The sequence below is a fragment of the Acomys russatus genome, chromosome 10 (assembly GCF_903995435.1).
Source record: "Acomys russatus chromosome 10, mAcoRus1.1, whole genome shotgun sequence".
NCBI classification, from domain to species: Eukaryota; Metazoa; Chordata; class Mammalia; order Rodentia; family Muridae; genus Acomys; species Acomys russatus.
Genome location: NC_067146.1, coordinates 45,526,917 through 45,552,173, shown reverse-complemented (window position 1 = coordinate 45,552,173; position 25,257 = coordinate 45,526,917). Strand labels below are relative to the sequence as shown.

Sequence of the window (25,257 nt, the reverse complement as noted above, 5' to 3'; positions counted from 1 at the left end):
CTGAGTTTATTTAAATAAAATATATAGTGATACACACATGTCACATGTGTCTGCAATGTGGCCACACAAGGAAACATAATTAACTCATAAGTTACTGAAATCTGTCATAAACATGACAACTTGCACCATTTTCTTCTGTGCTGTTATGACAGACAATAACTCAATAACTAGTGTCCAACCACAGTGGCCACTATGTGCTTTGTAATAGCACATAGTGTCTTAATATCAGTGTGTGTGTCTGTGTGTGTGTGTGTGTGTGTGTGTGTGTGTGCGTGCGCGCGCGCCCATCTATGTCACAGTGCAGGTGTGGAGGTCAAAAGAAAGCCCTGTGAGTGGGTTCTCTCCATCCATTTACATGAGTTCTGGAGATTGAACTCAGGCTTGCAAAATGTTTTACCTGTTGAGTCATCTTGAAGTCTAAGAAGCATAGATTCCGGTAGAAGAAAAGAGTATGGAAAATAAGCAAAAACAAATATTTATAACCTATCAGTTGGAGATAACTGCCACAAAGAAAAGTGAAGTGAGGCGGAGGGGAAGAGTAACATGGCAGGAGAAATGCATGGGCATTCTCTCCAGCATGTGCCGGTCCAGGCGGCTGAGAGGCAGCATTTGAGCAAGTCCTGAGCTGACGTGGGGATAGGCAGATAAGACTTGGAAGCACTGAGGTGCAAATCCCAACAAGCAGAGTTTATTTCTGACCTGCACGTATCTAAAACATGCAGCACACAGAAGAGTAGAAACTCTCTCTAAGCAATGTTATTAACATTTCCAGTGAGCTCCTTTAGTATGAAAGGGCACTTGGGACCAACAAAACCAACCGATGAGAGTTAGGAATGAGGCCTGGAGGGACTGTAGTGGGTTGAACTCAGTTTCACTGAGGTCACATATGTGTTTGAAACCACAAAAGCATGCTGACATATAAGTTAACAAAAACAGATGGAAAAGTAATTATCAATAAAACATAGAGCTAGGGCAGGGAAAATTTCACAGGGAGTAAAAGTCCATTTTGAAATATACTTGAAAGGATACTGTAAGCATGGATTAATAAACAAAGCATTGAGACGGTTGAATGATCAATGAAAAATGTGAATGTCAGTCATTGCATACGAAAGAAATAAGAAAACATGAAAAATGTCATTTTATTATGAAGTCTCTTGGATTTTACAATTGTAAAAAGAAAAGGTTCCATGCCTGAGTTCTTAACTTTCAAGTTGTGCTGTGTTTATCTAAAACGACAAAATGATTTTCAGTCCCTTATGACTTTACTGAAATGGGATTAATATTTACTTAGGAGTCAAAAATAAGTCTGTGGCTCCTATTAAATACCTGTAGTATCCATTTATATTTTAAGTCATTTGCATTTTTATCCCACTAAGTTAGTAAGAACAAACACACTTATCTGAACAACTAAATAATTTTGTCACTTTACTGCTTGGTGCAGGCAAAGTCATTTTTTTTTTTTTTTTTAATACTCAAAATGAAGGGACTAACTATCTATTCAAAGAGCTGAACCAATCAGTCCTGAAGCACAAGGAGTCCTTTTCTCATAGCCACGGCTTCCAAGTGAGTCAACAACAGTCCTATTTTTAACAATCTTTCAGTTCAGACTAAAGCTGCCTTACCTTCAGTATCACCTTGCTCTGTAGAAAACTGCCCATGAAACTGAATCTCCAATTTTCAAAAGCTTGATGTGCCATATAATTAATGAAAAATCTTTATCTGGCTTGTCAACACCTTCTTATAAACTTAGAAAGTAATTATGTTATGAACTCCCATCTTTTAAAAGTGCATAACCTTCATTTCTTGCCTTGTTAGACTGTGCCAAATATGTCCTTTTCTTTCTTTAGTATTTTCTTCATGATGTATATTTTCTTTCTTTATGGTCTTTTAAAATAGTTCACTTTTGAAAGCACCCGCCTTTACCTCTCCTTTAAATACAAGGGTTAGAGGGAAGAACTTTGTCTTTTTAGGCACCTTAATTCTACATCCACCCCTATTTAAACTATCCCTCCTTCTAATTTGTATGTGAAGTATCCATCACTCTGGATTAGCGTCCAGCTGGTGGCGCTGTTTTGGAGAGTGGTGCTTTGCTAGAGGCACTGGGTCCCTGGTGAGTGACCCAGCCACAGGGTCTTTCTCTCCGTTTTCAAGTCTGCAGGATGAGAAGAAAATGCCACAGTTCCTGTTGCCCCAGACTTAAAAGCAGCTTCAACTCAGCATGTGTCCTGGCCATGATGGACTACACACGTCCTCAGTGAGCTGGAAGAAATCCTTCCACCCTATGTGGTTTCTTATCAGGTACTTGGTCACAGAGATGAGAAAAGTAATTGCATGTACCAACCCCAAATGGCTACACTGTAAAAGTAACCAAATATTAAGAGTCTCTGCTACCAAGATCTCGAAATCTAAGACAGTGACTGGTATGAATTATAACGTGAGTTAGAAGTTATAACATGATTTAGGCATATGCTAAGTGCATCTCCTTAATAAGCATGGATGCCCTAACCCTCTCTTCCCTCTGGCTTGGCATCTTCTTGTTGTACATACAATTATCAGGGATGCCATGATAACCATTGTGTGTGGATTACTTGCAGGGCTTGACAGATGTGAGGTCTGAGACAGAGCTTAAGATTCTGCATCCTTAAGCACCGCCTCGCTGCCTGGCTAGTCTCACACTGCTGAACTACAGGATCCAATTAAGAAGCAGGGGTATAAAAGCATTCTGCCTGTTCATTGACATAAATGAGCTGTGGGGCTACATAAACTTTTGCTGAAATCTAGATGGATGGATATTTTATCAGATATGAAATGAAATTACTAGCTGAGATTTCATTGCTCACAAGCCTCTCTTGGCAGGCCATGCGTCTTTTATTTTATTGAGCTGCAAGCTCAAGGACTGTTTTTAAAGGTGCTCTGAATTTTGCAAGGAGGAGATGGCACTTTTAACTTCAAATTATAAAAATAAAATTTACAAATTGTCCCATGCCAGATAGAATCTAAAAACAACAAGACAAGAAGATTATGGCCTTGCCTAGGACACATAAGAAATATTTCAGAAGGACAACTGGAATGTAAAGCTCATAGACATAGAACTTGACTGGATAGTGTGACTCATGCCCTGCCTCTGAGATGTCAGTTGATGTCAAATGGTCAAGTCCTTGCCTTGGAATCTTAAGGGCCTGAAGTTGTACCCTACTTGTAAACTTACAAATTACCTTTCTGCAGTTTCATAGATAGCAGACAAAAATAATCCAAGACCTCTGGGTGAGAGATGAAGGGTGGTTTATTATTCATAGCAGTAGCAGTATGCTGAGTAACATCTGTGCATAGGATAGTCAACCACCAATTACCTCAGGGTGACAACAAGAGGATCAGGGGTCACTACACAGGCAGTGAGATTTGCTTCAGGCAAGAAACTCCAGGAAGGCAAGTCACTGCTCTGTCATTAGAGCTGCCACCAGCTCTATATATCTCACCAATCTTCTCCTCCAGACAGTGTCTTAATTACTTTGACATGTAAGCTTCTTCTAGCAAAGATGAAGCTCCAGTTTCACTACGCTGTACATATTTTTCAGAAAAAATGACTTAAAGGAATATCAGCATCAAACATATCAATTGTCAATCTGTAATTGTTAGAGAAGAGTCAAAAGATGGTAATTACAACAGGAATACTACTTACAATAGTAACTAAAATATGCACACAATTTATATGTGGCACTTCTTTTTGTATTCCTGATTCTACAGAAGTTAAATGGGATTGCCTCCATTTGAAAGAAAAGGAAATTTCCCTGTGTAAGCCTTGAACAACTTGTCCATGGTCACAAACAAGTAGTTTCAAAGGTTTCATGTGGTTTCCCTATAATTCCAGCAGTCCCTTTAAGAGAAAGAACTGAGGGGATGGGCCAGAAGGCCACTAAGTCTGATTTGAGCCCTATTGCATGCTAACACTGCTATGATGTGCCCAGCACCCTTACACCCTTTTGCTCCTCTCAGCAACGACAGTTATTGGCTTCTTGACCCACCAGCTATTGAAAATAAGGACTATTGTGATCCTGGGACTATTGTATTTGTGTCCATTGTCATGAATTATTTAGAAAGGCAAGTATTCTCATCTCATGTAGAGGTCTCTAAATGGGTTGACCAGGTTTGTTGTGGAAATAAAACACAAGGCAAAGATCCCAACAAGAACAGAGCTTTTTGTCTTTTCTCAATAGGACATGTCCCTGCTCATCATTCCTAATGCTGTGCCAGCACTTACAGATAGACTGTTATATAAGTCATCTGGAAAGATTGTTTGGTTGACTACAGTCTGAGCAAGGGGTAGAACTAATGTTTGCCTAAAACAACAGCAACACTCTGACAATGTTTTAAATAATATTTTTAAATAATCAAAATATGAAACATTGTCAGAGAGTACTGTTGAGTGGAGAGTGGGATCTGACTTTCATACAAACTCTGGTGCCCCTTTTTTGACCACGTCCCCTGGATGGGGAGGCCTGGTGGCACCCAGAGGAAGGATAACAAGTCACCAAGAAGAGACTTGATACTCTATGAGCATATACAGGGGGAGGAGGTCCCTCTCAGTCACAGACATAGAGGAGGGGTGTAGGGGAGGAGCAGGAGAGAGGGAGGAATGGGAGGATACAAGGGACAGGCTAACAATTGAGATGTAATATGAATAAATTAATAAAATATTAAAATATATATATATTGTTACTTTTAATTATGTGTGAGGATGTCCACTGAGACCAGAAAAGGGTGTCAGCTATCTGCAGCTTTCATTACAGGAGGTTGCAAGCCATTATGGGTGCTGGGAGCTGAAATCCACTCCATTATAAGGGAAGCAAGTACTCTTGACCTCCGAGCCACCTCTTCAGCCCTAGGGTTATGCTTCATGTTTTGTATTTTTTATAGTGAGAAATCAAAGACAGAATTTTATAAAGACCATGAATTACAAAAACGTCTGGGAAGAAAACTGATTCAAAGGTCCCTAACATAATCTTAACATCCAGATCCACCTCATAAGTCAGGAAGCATGCGGCTGTATTAGCACTGGGAAGGTCTTTGGTTGTTAACTTTGAACACGTCACCCACAATCAACATATATTTTTCTTTCATCCTCCACTGGTTATGCAGCATTTGACTTTAAGCATCAAACTCCCTCACATTCATGCCCAACCTCAGCTCCCGGTGTCAACACTGGAAACTCGGCCTGTAAATCAGTGCATGCTGTGATTGAATTGCTGTTCCTATCATCTGCCACTACTTGTATCAAAGCACATAACTAGATTAGTGGGGAAACAGCTGCATTGTGCTGCATTTATACTTTGTCTAACAGCAGGCTTCCTTTTTGGCAACAAAGAGCAGCCTCCAGAGCACAGAAAACACTTAACAATGAGGTAGCCTTAGTTCTCACACCCTACACATGACTCAGGCATAAAACGTACTGCAAAACAACAAAGGAGACTTAGGCAGTAACCTAAAACTGAGAGGTGCTGGATTCTTTTGACAAGTGCTTGCAGGCAACTATGGGAAATCGGTAATAGAGCTTATACGTTAGGTCTCTAATGGAATGAGAGCATTCTTAGGAATATGTATCTTTAGATACCCAAAGGCTTTGGGCGAAAGAGACCATGAAGAATCCCTGCAGAACCTCTACCAGGGCTCCTTAGAGCCTTGTTACCATGCACTGGTACCGTAACATAAACTGTGAGTTATACTGTTGAGTTTCATATAATTTCAGAGAGAAAGAAATAACAGGCACATACATATGTGTACACATGAGCACATACACATGAACAGACACACATCACACACATATACACATGCCACAGATACATACACACACAACACAATCATTCACTCCACACAGATGTACACACACGTCATATACAGACATACACTATACAAAGACACATGTGAAACGGACATAGCACACGGATACACACACACAGGCACACATACGTATACACATTATGCACAGCCATACACACAGACACACATACAGACACCCAGAGGCATACACAGACACACATTGCACAAATATACACAATCACACACAAATACACATACAGACTGAAACACAGAAACATAAAGACAACAATACAGACACACATCCACCACACAGAAACATATATGCACAGAGACATCACACACACCCCATATGACATAATGTGAGGCTTTCTTCTCTGAGAGTTTCCATACAATTAAATTGTTAAATTGTTATTTACTAAGAGATCAACTTCTAAAAACAATAGAATAACTTTGGCAGAATGCTGCAGAAGAAAGAATTCCTACTGCATTTTTTTTTTTTTCAGAGAGATTTTACAGTTTCTGTGAGTTGTGGGCTTGTGTGGCTGACAATAGCATATAATCATAAGTAAGAATGTGAAGTGTGGCAGGATCCTAAGATGCAGAATAAACCAAGTAAGTACTATATAAAATGATAAATTGCCCCCAGTAGAAACACGTACGTTAATGGGTATTTGTCTGAAAATAAAATAATAATGCAATTGAAATACCTTTTTCAAGTGCCAACATAACAAATTCCCTTATGTAATTCCTCTATAAATATACAGAAAGCATCCTTTATATAGAAATAAATTTATAACTTATAAAGAAATTTATCAGGAACAAGGAGATGGCTCAGTTCTTCAACTGGCTGCCTTGTTAGCCCAAGGGTTGCTTGGATTAGTGGGTTTTAAGAAAAGGAGATGTGCAGCTAGGTGGGTGGGCCATGGTGGTAGGCCATAGAGGAGATGGGGTCAGAGGACAAAAATACATTTGTTTTGAAATGTGATGACACATTTGTAATTTCATCACTGTGCAGACTGATAGACACATCCCTGGTGCTTAATAATCAACTAGATGAGCCTATTTGGCAAGTGCTATGCCAATTAAAGACCATGTTTCAAACAGGAAAACAAATCCCAAAAGGGTAGACAGCACCCAAGAAAGGACAATAGATGACTTCTGAACTCTACACCCCTTTGTACACGAGTGCACACAAGTGCATGTGTACTTACACAAATGATTTCTTTGCATTTATATCTTACTTTGAATTATATATTTTAGTGTATCATTAAAGCTGAAAAAGCTATACTTTTTCTTGAAGATTCTACCTTTTCCTTTCTTGATAGACCTTGATTTATAAGTGAAATTGGATCTGTTTCATTTCTCCCTTCCTACTTGAGAAAATACTAAAATTCTTTCTACTCTTTTCCTGTCTTTAAGACTTAATTTAGAATTCTTACCTACTCTTTAAGGTTATAAAGATGAAACTAGTTAACATTAAAAAGATAGACTACTTTCTCCCACATGATTATTCTGTGTCTTATCCATCACCTACTCTTATATATCCTCTGTCTGTCTGTCTGTCTATCAATCATCAACCACCTTTCTCTCATCTACCTATATGTGTATCCGTGTATGTATGTATGTATGTATGTATTATCTATCTATCTATCTATCTTCTATCATATCTGCATGTCTCTATATCTGTAACATATTAGTCTATCTAAACATTATCTATCTATCTATCTATCTATATAAACTATTATTGTTTGTCACTTGTATGTAAACTGAAGTTTGAAGTACAAATAAAACTGACTGAACACTTCATTTCTATAGTTAGTATGTTCAAGATAAAGTAAACTAGCCTGGCTGTGAACTCATAGGAACTCTGTTTTGTTCCCCCCTTCTGAATGTTAGAATTACAGCATCCTTCAGTATGTCCGTCTTATTTTGTCTCTCCTAATCACTGCTTTTATTTGTAAGGATTTTTGCAGATAAAGTATGTCTGGAATAATACAACCACTTAAAAGCATTGAGTAAAATTTAAATTATGATTATATTCAAATGATCATTCTAAAGTTATAAAATTAAATAAGGTGTATACTTAAAGAGTTCAGCTTAACCTGAAAAAATAAGGTCTTATTTTGGTTAAAAAGAGCAGTAAATAACCAAATAAAGGAAAGACTTAAAACTATGAAGCCGAGGTAGGAAATTAAGCCAGCAATATATTTCATTGGAAGGAGAGTAAAAAATTACTATGATGTCTTTCAAATGTCTGCCTAAAACAACTACTTTTTTCCAAGGGTTCTGTACATTTCACTATCATCTTTCTTCTCTAATTTAAATATGTAAGCAACATTTCATAATTAAGGTATTATTACCTCCTGATCATATGCACTCACTGTTCTTAACTACAAATATGATACTCTTTTTCTCATATGGTTTAGCTCACATATTCAAGCCACGCCAAAGAGGATCCCACATCAGGATGCAAAAGTAGTTTTTGAGTATCAATAAAGTTTGCATGATCCTGGATCATAGAAAGGGCATGGAACTGTCTTATATTTGTACTTCTTAATAATTATATCATTTAAGAAGTCACTTCAAGTGTTTTCTTAAAAAAAAAAAACAGTTAAAGCCAGGCATGGCACATGGATGCTGTCCTTGGTAGGCTGAGGAAGGTAAAACCTGAGGCCAGTAGAGCATAAATTACACCAGTTCTAGGCCACTGTGGACTGTATTATGAGACTATGTCTCAAAAACAGCAACAATAAGAGTATGAGTCTAAGATCATAATGGTTTTAGTAAAATCATGATTTAAAAAAATATATTAGGCATTGTTAATTCAGTGTTGACTCCAACTGTGTTCTTCTAGTAGGAAGACAGCTGTTAATTGGTGGCCAAATGTTGAATTTAAAATACCCACTCAAAGGTGAGATCATAGAAATTTCTTTTAGAATTTAGTGATAGAATTGCTAACTGTCTTACAGGAGCAGATGCTATTGGTGGACCCCTGGGGCAGAATGCTGAGTGGCTGTAACAACTGTCAATAAAGCACTGTGTAGCCAATCAGCTGGGCAGAAGGACAGGGAGCGGAAGGGGGGACCTTCTGGAGGAGAGCGAGGAGGTTTGTCAGCTGAGGAGAGACAGTTGACAGGTAGGAAGACAAAGGGGAGAATGGTCAGACGAGCATCACAGTGGCAAATGCTTGGGGTATATGTATTATATATCAGTTTAGAGTAGTTTGTTTACCATAGTTTAGAAATAGATTTGTATTAGTATAGTTTCTGGCTAGCGTAGAGCTGACAGCCTAAAAGTACTCTTTAGACTCTGTGTCTTTTATTAGCAATTTTAGGCTGAACTGATAAATTTTAATGTAATAGACCCCTCTTTAGTTCCATACATGCCAAGGTAACCAGCACCTATACTCCAACTTCTGCACAGCAACCTGTAAATGCCAGGGAACTGATGTCCCATGGGACAGTCATTCCAGATATGAGCCCATCTTGCCTTTGAAAACCTGAGCCTTTGTATAGTACTATTCATGAATCCTGTGCTGTTTCTAGAAATGCAGAAGTGTGAGCTCCATTCTCAGAGGGCTGGGCTGTTTAGTAATGCACTATTCATTAGTCCCCATTCTTTCATTCCTGCATTTCGCCAACAGCTTTTTCTAGAGTCACTTTCCAAATCAACCATTTGAATTTAAATCTGTGTCTCGGTGACTGTTTCTAGGGAAACTAGTTTTATTTGATATCAGTCTCAGTAAATAGATGCTCAGGATGAGACTCCCAAAGGGACTAATTTACTAGACTCATGGCAAAAAATAAAAAAAAAAAGCCCTGGGTGAAGAGATGTGCTGTCCATAACTGAAGCCAGGAAGACTGCTCAGGCACTTGGCATCATGATGCTACAAAGTCAGCTATGGTAATTTGAGCAGAATGTAGATTAAAGGAGTCACACTTGGCCTTTGGAAGATATGAGAACAATAATAATTGTAAAGCTAAGTGCTGAGAGGTCTTTAAATTCCACTGAAGAAAATGGTCTCCTTGCACCAGCCAACTGCAGGCTAAGAATGCCAGCAAAGTTTCATGGACCGGTTCTGCACTCAACATGTCCTAGGGATAAGGGCTTTAGTTTTGAGAATCAGAAGTATAAAGGTGTTACACAGCCACAGCATCCATCCAAACATCAGGGATGATAAACAAGGAGGTGGGTTGTGATGCCTTTGAAGACACTGTGCTCTGGTTGCCCATATCTGTTTGTGTGTCTATAAACGCTTCCCTTCAATTAGAGTGCAGTGGCTTCTCTGTTCTTAGAGACAAAAGATGACATTTGCTCTCTTTATTATCTAATCCCATCTCCTCCCATTGCTTTAGGCAACAAAAATGCCAAATCTCAATATACACCACCTGCAGCAGTAGTGTCTGTGCCAGGAAAAAGACAACAGAATATTAAACAAAGGACGAGCAGGTCTGTTGAATAGGAAGCAGCAGAGGCCCAGAGTACAAACAGGGAATGGATTCTGTGAGGCCTTGAGGCAAAATTCACTTCATTGCAGTTTGATTTAGAGAAACAGACAGCTCCTGGAGTAAGAGAATACTTTTCTTTCTGCACAGGAGTAAGCAGTTTAGGTGGTTGGCCCCGGAAAGAGAAATACTGGAAGACCTCCCTTAGGCAGAGTTGAAAAAGAAGCCGAGGAAAAGTTAAGAGAGAATGAATGAATTGTGTACAACTGTGTCTCACACATCCATGTTCGCTAAAGACAGTTCATTCCTGGTGACCTAACACCCTCTTGTTTCATGTTTTATTATCATCATCATCATCATTATTAATGTGATGGATCTCCATATTTATGCTTCATTCATTGGTCAGGGTAGACACTGATCAACTTCCAACCTCCAGTATCCATAATTTTCCTGCTTCAGAGTAGCTGCTTGTGGCCATATTCTGTCCAGCTACACATCAGGAAGGCTGGTACCTAACACACCAGCTCTTCAGTGTTTAGGGCTTGACAACTCTAAAAAGACTATTCCAGGTGGCTTCCAGAATTTCTCAATAAAACTGCTTTCCTTAAAGTAAATAAAGTTTGTCTAATTAGATTCTCTTTTTCTTTACTTCAATCCTCACTCTCTAACTAGTGCTATTTCCTGTGACTTCCTCCAAATAAACTACTTCAACTCAAGACTGATGTCCAGGTTTTGAAAGAAGCCAAAGAAAAACATTAGCCATATTGAATATTTTGTGGTTTTTAAATATATTTCATTGTACATGACAAATCTGAACTAAATATATTTAATCCATTCTCTTTAACTGTGCCAAACATAACATTGTTAAGCCATCCCAAAGTTTTGGTAATTGATATCTTTCTATACAAATGAAGCTGATTAATTCTCTCTCCTCTTATCTTAGTTAAGATGGTCCTCATGTCATGGCGTCTTAGCACAGATTTGGTAAAGTTCCTTGTGAATTTATTTAGACTTCTGGATATCTCCAATTTATTCTCCCTGAGAATTACAGCATTTGACATTTGACAGGGAATTTTGTGTTATCTATAGTGGGTTCTACATTCTTTCCATACCATCGTCCCAGATATCTTAATAATTTCATTTTAGGAATAGGTCTTCTCCATTTCAACATCACTAATCCAGCTATTGGGTACATCATTAGAAGTAGAATTCTGTTTCCCTCAATTCCAGGAGAGGGAGACAATCATCTGTAGGTTTTAACTTCATCTTCCTCTATGATTTTAGAAGCAGACCCATTCTCATGGGGTCAGTACAAAACATCATTATCAGAAACCACTCCTCCCTCAGCCGTATCTCTAAATATAAATTTTCTTCAAATATGAAATTTCATGCAGCAGAAAATGACCATTAAATTTGTTGCCTAAATTACAAAAATTAAAATGAGATATGGCACATCTTGTTTCATTTGAATTAAGTTCAGTTCACAAGAAGGAATAGGATGGTTCCAAGCTCATTCAATTGCCTCTTTTTTTTTCTGTTAGAAAAAAGAATGCAATGAGGTCCGTCGTCCAGGCCTAAAATGAATATAACCAGCTACAAGTAATTAACTATTTAATCATACTGCAAGAGGCTACCTATAAGACACCCCAAAGGCCCCTGTGAGAGGAAGCGCTCACATTGCCTATGTGGGCTCCTTTGAGTTAAGGAGAGGAATGCTTTTCATTATCTCCACATTGGTAAATGCTAAGGACATCAGAAGGGATAGTAGAGGACAACTGAGTAAGGCTGTGTATTACACACTAACAACACCTCCGCTCACCTAAAGAGACCCAGTATCTAATGTTATGGGAGACAGGCATGTGGTCCATACTCACTGAAGCTACATTCACGAAATCATCATCCGAGAGGGTCTCTAGCATTTCAGAAACAGATGTCCGTATGAGTTTCAGAGTCAATCCGCTCACGCTTCCACTCCTATGAACAGACAAATCGGTCCATGCGTTACTCACCAGTCATTAAACAAACAGCATCATAAAGAAAGAGAATGATCTCATTAGCTTCTGTGTCATTTATATGAAAATAAAAAAAGGTTTTTTTCTTTAAAAAGTGGTCACTCCTGAAATCATATATACACAAGTAACAAATATTGAGCAGGAGATTATATATATATATATATTTAAGAATACACACACACAAACACACACATTCTAAACAATTAAAGAAATAAAGATCATGCATTTGAGAGAGAACAAGTGAACAAGTGGCATATATGTTTAGGAAAAGGAAAGAGAAGCATGGAAACGATTTAATTACATTTTAATTTTAAAAATTATAAACAAGCAGAAGTCAATAAAACAGGGTTACACAACCACACAGCTGTTATGAGGTTTGTGGACAATGCCTCATGCCACACTTGAAGGCACAGTGCCTCCGGGATGTCTTCATTTCTTTTGTCTCTACACCTCTCTGAATGCAGGCCTCATCCCTAGGCAACTAACTCCTGCTTCTAGATCACAGGTGCACACAGAGTCTCACATGGTTGTAACTTGAAACAATACAACAAAATAGTAGGACTAATATCACTACAGAAATTGTTTTCATATTTTGTGTGCCCTGAAAAATCCTTGCAATAATATTTAACATATTTATAGTCCTTTATAGGACTATAAATCTTTTATAGTCAATAGAAATTGTTATGACTAAGTACCAACTAAGATTCTTTTTCTCTCTTCTTCTTTTAGTAACAAGAATTGTGGGTTTTATTAACTCTGTATTTCAGTACTGTCCACAATCGAAAACATAAATAGAAATTATTAATAATTTTCAAATATTTCGCCTTTTAGGATAGTGTCACAACTTTCCATGTGATACAGATACAAAAAGCATTGTTTTCATGTTCAAAAAATATTTTTCCTAGTTTTGTTGTCATCTGTGTGTGCTCACTTGAATGTGTAGTGTGTGTGTGTGTGTGTGTGTGTGTGTGTGTGTGTGTGTAGAGGCTAGAGGCCAATGTCAGGTATCTTCCTCTACAATTCTCCACCATACACTTGAAGACTGGGTCTCAAAGTGACCCTGTCTTCTTTCCTCTATCCGTAGTTGGCATTACAGGAACAAACCACCGTCCAATCATTATTTAATTTTTTTAAAGATTTATTTATTAATTATGTATGTATACAGTGTTCTACCTCCATGTATGCCTGCAGGCCAGAGGAGGGCACTAGATCTCATTACAGATGGTTGTGAGCCACCATGTGGTTGCTGGGAATTGAACTCAGGCCCTCTGGAAGAGCAGCCAGTTTTCTTAACCACTGAGCCATCTCTCCAGCCCCCTATTTAATTGTTTTTATGTAGATGCCAGAGATATGAACTCAGATCTTCATCTCGCGCAACAAGCACTTTACTACCTGAGCCAACTCCTGAGTCCCTTGTTAATATCTTAATGTGGCTTCTTGGTCTTCATATGCAATCGTTATATTGATTCTCTGTTTTCCCACTCTCTCAGACATCCTTGATTCCCAACAAACTGTTATCTACAAAATGTCTCATGCACTACTCACACATCCACCAGGATGAGCATGTCCTTGGGGGATGCAGCTCCCTGGATGTACCTAAAATAGAAGCACAGAAACATTTCCTTTCTCTCTGCGTCTATCATTGGTAAATGCTATATTAATGTTTATAGAGTTCCAAAACAAGATATGATTAAAGCAAAGGCCTGTTCTATTATACCACAGTAAACAATGGTCTTTCATATGGACTCCTAATGTTAGCTTGAAAAACACATATTTAAGATCACATTAGAGATGCCAAAAGTATGGCTGTGAAAGGATACTTTCCAGATAAGGAGAGACTCCCCCCCCTTATCTGATGAGTAAGGGAGGGGGAAAAGAGGGAAGGCCTACATTCAAGATATAAAGGAAATAAATATAAAAAATAATATTAAAAAAGAAAAGAGAAAGAAAATTTAACATAAGCAGTGAATAAAATTAATTTCCAAAATGACAGTTTTTTCTTCTGAAGAAGAAAAGGCCCTAAATTCTTTTCACTATAGTGGACAACAAACTAAGATATTTATAACTACAAAAAATAATCACAAAAAGATAGGTGGTCTATAAACCTTAAGATAGAACACCTTAAGAGGAAGCACAACAGGACAGTTATATAACTGGAATCAGGCAATGGAAAATGTTATTACTGACAAGGTGAAGCAGAAACTCTCAAAACTTGATGGTGTCCAAAATCACTCAAGGAATCAGTTTAAATGTTAATTCCTAAATCCAACCATATTTTACAGTAACAGACTCTGCATTTGAAAGATACAGTAGGAGAGATTTAGGCAGGGCTTACTGATTGTAAAGAGATTCATTTGAGAGCAGAAGAGTACTAAAAGAAAAAAGAAAAAAAAAAAAAAAAAAAAAAAAAAAAAGAAAGAAAGAAAACATATTGCTTGGCTAGAGTCCAAAGGGGATCCTGTGTCTGCCTTCCCCAGCAGGAAGGCTACATCTGACTAAACTTTCCATGGACAGAAAACAGTCCAATTCATTTTCAACACCTAGGAAAACTGCTGCTCCCCACTTGGGCTTATTTGTAGAGGGAGCACTGCAGTGCATTGCTCCCAACCCACTCCACACTCTGTGTGCAGATCAATAGGCAGAGCTCCACTGTTTTTCAGTGGAAGACCATCTAGCTCCTGTCTAGAATCTTAACATCTCTGTCCTGGTGTACTTCTCAGTGGGAAGATGAAAACATTAGGATAGTGTCTGCTCCGGATGATTGATACCTGGCTCCTACATATCCCATAAAATGACCATTTCCTAATAGAAACTATGTTAAACTGTAGTATTTGCTTCTATTATAATAGTAATATTGGTAACTATCACTCAAGATTGTGTTCATATAAATTGCTATTGGATACTAAGCAGGACACTTAAAAGCCATTAATACATAGTTTCAACCAACAACTGTTTCACATAGAGTTTGTGTGGACATAGCAGGAAGTCGGAAACAAAGCAAAAATCCAATAAGGAATTTTCTTAAATAAGTGAGCAGATAGACTTTATTAAAATGATTTTAAGTGTTTCTTTTCATTACTATGTAGTCAAAAATTAATATGAAAAGAAAAGAGTACAAGGCACCATGCTGTATATGAGAACTCATTAAAAACAATATATCTACAATTTAAATGTAATTTTTAAACACTCAAAATACAATCAATAATAAAAACACATGAAAATTCATAGCTGTTTCACAGTAAGTCAAGAGATATATTGTAGGTATTTTGTTGTGTTTTATATTATGACAATGGATTACTTTAATAATGTCAAACAAAACTGCTGTGTGTGTGGCGGGGTGGGGGTGGGGTGGTATAAAACCTAAACTATATGACTGTATGACTCTTAGCTTGGGGCCAGTTCTCATTAGTCCACTGCCAGAGGCAAATTGTCTCTGACTCTGTCATCTCTCTGTTAGGACTCTACTCCCAGCAAAGTGGTTGCCCTTTGAAAGAAATCTCCATCAGCTAAAAGAGACGGAAAGCTTAAACTCAACATAAAGCTTAAAGTAATCTATTTGAAATGAGTCTGAAAAACCATTTTAACAGCAAGCACCATCATCCCCTACCCACACTCACTACTTTCATTTGTCATTACATTCATAATTTGAAAATATCACAGCATTTTATATAAGAAGATAACACCCATCCCAGTAAAGGGAAATTTTCCCTCATTATATTAACAAATGATAGAACCCTTTGTCATTGATCTTGTCTTTAGATATAGTCAAAGTTCCATACCATGGTCTTCTGCGTACATCATACAGATCAATTTTGTTTGGAGTTCTACTATTATCCACCCATGGAGAAGCTGAAAAACAAATGTATCAGAGAAATTAAGTCAATGTACCATGACTGGGCTGAAAAGACGCCTTAGTGAGTTAAGATGCTCATACTATGACTGACAATTTGAATTCCATTTTGAGGCCACACCTGCTGGAAGGACAGAATTGAAAGTTGTTCTCTGACTTCCAAATATATGGCATGGCATGAGAATTGCCCATCCCTCAATAAACATATGTGTATGCACACACACACACACACACACATACACACACACACATACACACACACACGTAAGGAAGTGCAGTTAAGTATGATCTACAGAATTAATATGAAACTTAAAAGTCACAAAACAAAAATAAATTGAATTCCACTTATCTAAACTAAAGGTCAAATACAAAATGCCATACTTATGTCATCAGTATTTTCTTTTTAAAAATTGGAAAGTAACACAGCAGTACAAAAGAAACCCAAACAAGCCAATTCCTTTTCCTCACATTGTTGAAGCACGCTTCAGACACATGGGTTTGGTTGGAACTAACTTAGATTAGATGTTTTCCTGTTGCAGAAAATGTTTGTGCAGCTAGTGAAGGTGGCACTTTCTCTTAATTGCTCATTCTGATTTCATTCAATGAAAACTTGAATATACAAGACTATGTACAAGGCTGCTTTTCACCAGATAGGGGGGCACATGGCTTTGATTCCACCACTTGGGAGGCAGAGACCTGATTTACAGGGAGTTCTAGGTTAGCCAGGGTTTAAAAAAGTGTTACTGTTGCTCGTAAAAATATTGTTTTTCTTGGATTTCTATCATAAAGTAGCATTATCATAGCCTCCATAGTCATGTGCTTAACAAATGATGTGTATTGTTGAGATAATTTATCAATTTCCATTTCAAATGGACTACTTTAAGTGTTATGTTTGCTTCCAGGTTAAAATTATAAAAAGAAGGATAAACTACAATTAAAGTTAACTATTTTTTCTGTCAAGTTGCCATATAAATACAGATCCTTGGTGGCTTGGTATAGCCCTCATTCCTCATCAGAGAAGTTTTTTTTATAGGGGACAAACATTAATATAAAGACCCATAATTAGCCAAAGCAATGGTGAAGTTCCAAGCCCTAAATTTGATACCTTTATCAAACCACCGTCCCCTAATGCTCAAGACCATCACTGAAGAGATGATGGAAAGATTTTAGAGCTAGAGAATGGTGAAGCACTGCTGCCAAGAAGCATCTTCTACACATAACAAGGCTGTCACACTCATGACATCTATAGTTGTGACACCTGCACATGATTAAGGCAATCAAGAGACTAGCATGGAGCAGAGAGAGGCTCACAAAGCTCCAGGGGAGAGTTATTAGGTGGAGAGGTGGTGAGTTGACTTTCTTCAGAGAGACAATAGACTGCCTTATAGGTTACCTATGCTCAAGTAGATGGCTCCACACACACATTCATATGGACATCTCTTTGGACTTAATTGAGTATATAGAAAAAGTACAAATTACGTTAAAAGAAGGACACACAAGGGAAAAGATGTCTTGAAGGATGTGGAGGGGCCAAGAGGAGTGTGGTGTGATGAAAATACATTATATCCATGTAATAAATAAAATATTTTTAAATGATAAATTATTTTGATTTTGAAAATTTATTTGAATGATATGAATTAATTCAAGCAGAAAGTCGATAATCTATTAGTTTCAAAACATTTATCATTTTTCTGAAATTAGAAGCTAAAACTGAAAAAAAATCTTGTCTTATTATATTGATTTTGAAATGTAATTGATTCATACTTATTACAGTAAAATCTACATTTACTTTGATTAAAGTGCTCTAACACTCTTTCCTTTGATCCACAGCCCGGGCCTAATGAAGGCTAGTAAACGCTCAGGGACTGCATGACAGTCGTAGGCTACAGAAGTCCCTCAAATGAACATGTGTAGACAAGTGACTCAAGAAAATTCCTAACTTAGATGACATATGCACTATGATCTATTTCTCAATTTTTCTTACTGAGAAATCATGGAAATTGTGGCGAATCTTGGCGAGAACCAGGCTTATCCAACTAAGGTAATTTAGCCAATTAGAGTATGTCAAAATACACACACAACGCAAGAAGAACTTCTTGAGTGGGAAATTCTATATGCATAGCTATATTACGAAATGACTTATTCGTTTCAAATGACTAATCACATTTACATAAACTGTAAGTTTAAATATAGTACTCCCCAAAGAACCAATTACTGACATAGTTAACATTACATCCATTAAATTTATTTCTTTAAAATTTGTTCCATATTCATCCTTACAAACTAAGTGTCAAGGATATAAATATCATGCTTTTGCTGGTGATTGTCTTAGAATTAGGAAACAAGTATGTGGCTAGATATATCTGCTCCCTTTCAACTATGACTGTAATATATCGGTTAATGTCTCAACAATAATAAGGTAAGTTAAATAAATTGTAGACAAATTTCAATACCACATCTCTGCATATACATTCATTACCTCTCAACTGGAATGTATCCCTTTGGTTTGCTTGAGTAAAGTGACCTGATCTTTTAAAAGACTTTTCTTTTCCTAATTAGCACAGTTCTGTGTACTATGTCCAGATGATTCACCTAATGAGAAAGGTGTATTTCTTGCAGTATGTGGTTTGCTAGCTTAAGGGCTCTTGCCCATGAACAGATTGTCTGGTATCTGCCTGCTGCAGTGCATCTATGTTCTCCAGACTTGACTACCAGTGTCTGACACGTTCCCTATTTCTCCATGCTCTGGAAGAATCTGAAGTTCCACAAAGCATCCAATGGCCAGCAATAGCCTACTGACACCGAGTAAGCACCCCTAGGACCTCCCACAAGTACTTGGAGAGAGCTTGTGGTTAACATTAGAAACCCTAGGAATCATTTTCTAGCACATTCCACCAATGTGCCCCACCCAGTGGCTTATCTGCTTTTGGGGGATATACCATATCTCTAGAAGAGAATTGGGCCAAGGGTATTGGGCCATTAAGACTCTCTTTTAGGCCTTTATTTCAATCTCACAAATATCCATAGATTAAATTATCTTATAACATACCTGACATTTGTACATCCAAAAAGTCCAACAAAAACCCCATTACAGTCAAGAAGTCTTTAAAATCTCATTTTGTGTGTGAAGGTTTGTGACCGATGTGGCATATATTTGTGGTGAAAACTCAGATGTGTGTGTAGGGACACAATCATGAGCTCCTCTAGGCCAGAGTAGGACACTGGTTATTGGACCACCTTCTATTGGCAGCCAGCAACCTCTTAACTCAGACCTTCCCACAATTCTGGGTTAACTGATTCACAACCACACCCAGATTTTTATGTCGGGAGTTTGAACCCAGGCCCTTATGCCTGTGTAGTAAGTGTCCTTACTGGCTGAGGCATCTCCTAAGTTATAGTGAATAGTTCCTTATTAACAATACATGTTCCCTAGTCAAAACACTGTATGTTTTCTGTTTCCCTCTTCCAACTGATCTGAGGCTAACAGAAATGCACAGAGCTCATGAGACTGTGATTTCTTCCCATGGCCAGTGTCTAAGCAGAGTCATAAATGGAAAGATCGCAACAGTGACTTTGATAAGTTGATAAGTGGTTTAATTAGATTGGAATTTTAAGGTTATTTTAAAAGTATATTTCTTCTCTGTGGGTATTTTTTTTTCTTGTGGTATGTGTATAGATTTCCATCCGGGTACATGCAGGTTTCCTAGGTTGATGCTCAGAATCATACTTCATGATTCCTTCATTCGATTCATTAAGTCAACATGTGACCATCAAATGCAGAACTCAGCAATCCGGCCAGGCACTCTACCCAGCTTGCTCTGGGTACATGGGTCTCCACATTCTGAGCTTGGAATTACAGGAGGCCATTACACCTACAAGGTATTTACTTGAATTCTGGAGGTCTGCATCCTGGCCAGACCTTGTATTTGTACAACATATTTTAAACTCCAACCCCACTCCCCGCAGCCATGTCCTTAGCCTCAGGTTTCTTAAATCTTCATAGAAAACATTAATACAAGATTTTTGCTCTCACTAAAATTGCTAAGTGAGATCTACTGATAGGAATTACTATGCTCTATTAAATTTATTCATTTCTTTAAAGACACAAGAAAATTAAAAAGCTATAATTTACATTAAGGGCAAGAACATTACATTTTAATAACATTGCTAATCTTAGGTGGCATATATTTAAAACTTAATAATTTCATGTAAGTTTTCTTGGAGTAAGACATAGTTATACTGAATTAGAGTATATTATTGTTAAATTAAACAATATAAATTCTTCTGTGATATTACTAATTAGCATGTAAAATATCATCATGGTGTTTAAGTGGTATACTATTTATCCAAGATCAAAATTATAGAAGATCAAACAGCAAGGAGAAAATGCCTGTGTTCTGCAGTTCCCTCGCATACTGTTTAATAAGCATTCACAATGGAAAGGAAATCAGAGCTCCTTAAATCCTTGATAAGGGGGAAATATTTTTCATTTTAAATGTCCTTTTGGCTTTCCACTAAGATTTGAGGATGGCTGAAGAGAGGATTTTAGAAACAGCACTGAATGGCCATTTCATTTCTAGATAGATCATTTCATTGAAGCTGATGATGATCATTTATGGGGATGTTTCCCTGACTCCAAATAAAAGAGCTGCAGTTTTACCTTCTGCTAAACCCATTGCAGTATTATTCTGCTTTATGTAATACCTACAGTGCACGATGACAGCTATCAGCTCCCCTAGTCAGGGAGGCAGTTCCTGTACATGAACTTAGAACATGAAAATCATGTGCTAAAGAAACAATATGGAACGTGTACAGATTTTGATGCCTTTTTTAATATAAACGTTGCCTAGCAATTAAAGTTTCCAATTTTCATTTCATTTGTTTGAGAATTAAAAAAAACAGAAAATGATAAATTGAGGACTACATCTTTTGGTAAAAAAAACAAAAACAAACAAACAAACAAACAAACACCACTTCAAATGACAGCTAATTGCACTTCTACTTGGTAAATTCAAAACAAGCACGTTTTTCTAACTCTAGGTGATTTGACATTATTCATCTTAACTACAATAAAAACTGTCGTACATCTTCCAGCCTCAACGACATCTGTATAGTCACTGCAGATCTTCTTTTCTGGGTGTCACTGACAGCCAGCAACAGAGGCTTATCTTAGTCATGTCCTACAGACCACTAGACACATTCTAAGTTCCAGCAAAATCAACGGTGCCTTTTAGTTTTTTTAAGGGAAGAAAGCTAATTGACTCAACTTAAATAAGTTTAACAGAATTTCCAGTTATTATTATTCCAAACTGGATTCTCCAAAGCTCCTCCTTCACACCACAGCTCCATCATGGGCAGAATGGTTTTTCTTAAATGAGTGTGGCTATTATACCCAGGCTGAAGTGCCACAGGATGTAAAATGAAAATGGCTGACCTCTGTGCAGTTTGATTTTATTAGAAATACTCAAATGATAGTCAAACTAATCTATATTAGTTTTGATGACAAGAAATGCCTCAGAGTGTAATTTCAAATGTCGCATTTCTTCTCATGGTAGTGTTCTTTGTCAAGTAAGATTCTAAATTAGGTATCACTAGTCATGTGCATCACAAATTCTCCTTCAAGGCTGAGCGTGGTAGTACACACCTTGGGTCCCAGCATTTGAGTAGCAGAGGCAAGTGGAATGCTATGAGTTTGAGGCAAATTCGGTTTGCATAGTGAGTTCTAGGTGAGACAGAGCTCCATAGTCAGACCTGTCTCTAAACAAACAAACAACAACAAAATGGATAAATGAATACATGAATGAAGAAAGAAAGAAAGAAAGAAAGAAAGAAAGAAAGAAAGAAAGAAAGAAATATTGCTTCAAGCAATTATGCAGGAATCTAGGACAGTCAGAGATATTGTTTCTGACAGCGTTTCAATTCCAGGACCTCCCAAGCCAATGGACATACAGCTATAAAAAATAGGGTAGAATTGTGGAGAAGGCACAACCAAGTCATGCAGTCTGAGGTATGAAGTGACACAGTTCTGTTCGTGGGATCTAGCATGGCCTGGCCGTTGGGTACAGCACACACAGGAGAGCGTTAAAAAGTGAGGTCCTGAGTCATCATCACTTGCAAAAGGGTACTTAGAAATGGATGACAGAATTTTGTGAGCAGATAGCAGCCTCTGCCACAAGTATAGACAGGCACTTAAGAGATCTATTTTTCCTACAGTTTATACTTTGACAGTTTCGTACATGTCTATTATAAATGTTTGTCCTTTTCACTCCACAGTCTCCTTTTCTTTTGTCTTCTTGTCAAAGCTAGAGTCTCCCTCCTTCCTTCCCCCTCTATCTATCTACCTATCTATCTATCTATCTATCTATCTATCTATCTATCTATCTATCATCTATCTATCTGTGTACACCACTGAGTTTACGTATGGTTGCCCCCATACTTTCATTATAATAACAATTTTTTGGAGTCTGTAATGTCTTCAAATAAGCAAGCGACCCATGAGAGAATGGCGACTGAACCAGTCTGTATTTGGAGCCTATAAGTAGAACATTTTACAGATGAGAATTACTTCCAAATGAAATTTTAGGATTGGATTGCTTACATAAGAAATTAATTGAACTGGGCATAGTGGCAAATATCTTTAATCTAGGCACTTGTGGGGAGAGCAGGCAGATCTGTGAATCTGAGACAAGTTTGAACTACAAGTCAACTGGGGCTGTATAGAAAAACTATTTCAAATGAATTTAAATTATAAAAGGAACTGTTTGGAACAAAAGAACTGGAATCTGGCTACTAGGCATGCCAACAGAGTACTGAAGAACAGTGCGGGTATGATGTGCAGAAACACTATTCACACACCAATGCCACTGTAGGTTCTAGACTTGCAGTAAAAAGAACAAGATATAAAAGCTGCTGTGTCCTCAATTACTGTCCTTTAGGTACGTCCCTGGTTTAGATAAACGTGGAGTCCCAGAGAATGTGTGCACTAAGACAGGCTAATTAGGAAATTTTGATTTATTTAAATTTCTTTGTTGAGGTAAGGACTAAAAAATATAGATGAAGGGTTGGTCTGTATTTTCCACTCTGCTTTTCCATCTGTAGTCTTATTGTAGTTATATACAGAGGCAGCCACTGCATATTACATTGGACTCAAATGATTAAGGCAGAAGACATAAGGAGAATTGTGTTACATGGTGAACAGCCTAATTCGAAAACATCTTATTCTACAGGAGACGTAGGATCCAGACAGCTCTGATTATCAGCTGCATGAACAAACCTATTGTGATGTTGATTTTTTTAGTTTTAATTTTTTATTAATTTATTCAGATTACATCTAAACTGTTATCCCCTTACTTGTATCCTCCTGTTTCTTCTCTCTCCCTCTTTCACCCTATTTCCCTCCCCTAGGACTGTGACAGAAGGGAACCTCCTCCCCCACCATATGGTCATAGCTTATCAAGTCTCATCTTGGTAGCCTGTCTATTCTTTCTCTGAGTGCTACCAGGGCCTCCTCACCAAGGGGAAGTGGTCAAATATTGGGCACCAGAGTTCATGTCAGAGCCAGTCCCCGCTCTCCACACAACTGTGGAAAATGTTCTGTCCATTGGCTAGATCTGAATAGGGGTTCAAAATTTACTGCATGTATTGTCCTTGGTTGGTGCAGTAGTTTGAGCAGAGCCCCGTGGGTCCAGATCCACCTGTCATGATGTTCTTTTTGTAGGTTTCTTTTTCTTTTTTTTTTTTTATTTTATTAATTTATTCTTGTTACATCTCAATGTTTATCCCATCCCTTGTATCCTCCCATTCCTCCCCCCCCCCATTTTCCCATTATTCCCCTCCCCTATGACTGTTCCTGAGGGGGATTACGTCCCCCTGTATATTCTCATAGGGTATCAAGTCTCTTCTTGGCTACTTGCTGTCCTTCCTCTGAGTGCCACCAGGTCTCCCCCTCCAGGGGACATGGTCAAATGTGAGGCGCCAGAGTACGTGAGAAAGTCGTATCACACTCTCCACTCAACTGTGGAGAATATTCTGACCATTGGCTAGATCTGGGAAGGGGTTTAAAGTTTACCTCCTGTATTCTTAGACCCTCTGGATCCTCCTACTTTCCCATTCTCCCATACTTCTCTCACCTAGATGGATGCTGGTTTTCTTTTTGTTATTTTGTTATTTTCCAAAACAGGGTTTCTCTATGTAATCTTGGCTATGCTGGGCTTGTTTGTAGACTGGAGCTGGCCTCGAACTCACAGAGATCAGCCAGCCTTTGCTTACCAGGGATTGCAGGCGTGTGCCGCCGTGCCTGGCTGAGGTGTTGCGTTTTCTATGGGAAGGAGGAAAATGTGCTGTGTCTATGGGAAGAAACTCATGAAAACGTGCTTGACCTACTAAAAATACTATGTACTTCCTAAAATCTACTATAGTACTCTATTTCAATTCTAGCGACTAAAATAGTGCAGTTTAACTTTTTAAAAACCTCTATTGCTCTCTATGACATGAGAGACACTCTGTTGGGTACTATGGCACAGAAACTCACATCATGAACTATAACCAAGTATGATCCCATATAGTTTAGTGTTTAGAAAAAGTGAATCACAAATATATTCTGAAAGAGTATAAAATAGGATACCTGTTTTATCACAAATGAATCAAAGTTCTCTAAGGGAATGGAAGAAAGACTGATCTTGGAAAAGCCTGTCTTTGGAAGGTTGCATTTGCATTTCATTTTCAGCGGTAGATAAAAAGGCACATGACCAGAAGGGCTTTATAAACAAACACACAATAGTAAAAAGGAGATAGAGATTTGGAAACAACAGAGTAAAGGCTAAGTCAAAGAAAGAGAAGCCATCTACAGTCACACAACAAAGGCTGAGCTATTGTGAGGGTGAAAACTGGTGGTGGATGCTGTCGTAGTCCTTAGGTGGTCTGCATGGCATAGTAAGGCAAATGCCACGGAATGAACAGTGTAAGCACACGATTTAAGCAAATCACTTTCTAGTCATTTTATTAGACCTCTTTTTGTCTTAAAAATGCTTGTACTTTCTACCCAAGGGCTATTGGAGTGATGGATCGCTCTTAAGATTCTTCCTTTATAAATAAGAGTTTTACTACTACTACTACTACTCTGCTGCTGCTGCTGCTA

The 25,257-nt window shown here is 37.9% G+C and overlaps 1 protein-coding gene across 3 annotated transcripts in view; it reads right to left on the bottom strand.

Moving 5' to 3' along the window:
* Cacna2d1 (calcium voltage-gated channel auxiliary subunit alpha2delta 1) overlaps window positions 1-25,257 on the bottom strand; it is a 430,688-nt gene that overhangs the window by 85,756 nt on the left and 319,675 nt on the right. For all 3 annotated transcript variants that reach the window (XM_051152078.1, XM_051152080.1, XM_051152079.1), the window contains exons 8-10: window positions 16,051-16,120; window positions 13,817-13,867; window positions 12,134-12,233 (exon numbers count right to left, since the gene is read on the bottom strand). In XM_051152078.1, coding sequence (XP_051008035.1) covers window positions 12,134-12,233; window positions 13,817-13,867; window positions 16,051-16,120 — 221 coding nt within the window. The remainder of the gene's footprint in view (window positions 1-12,133; window positions 12,234-13,816; window positions 13,868-16,050; window positions 16,121-25,257) is intronic.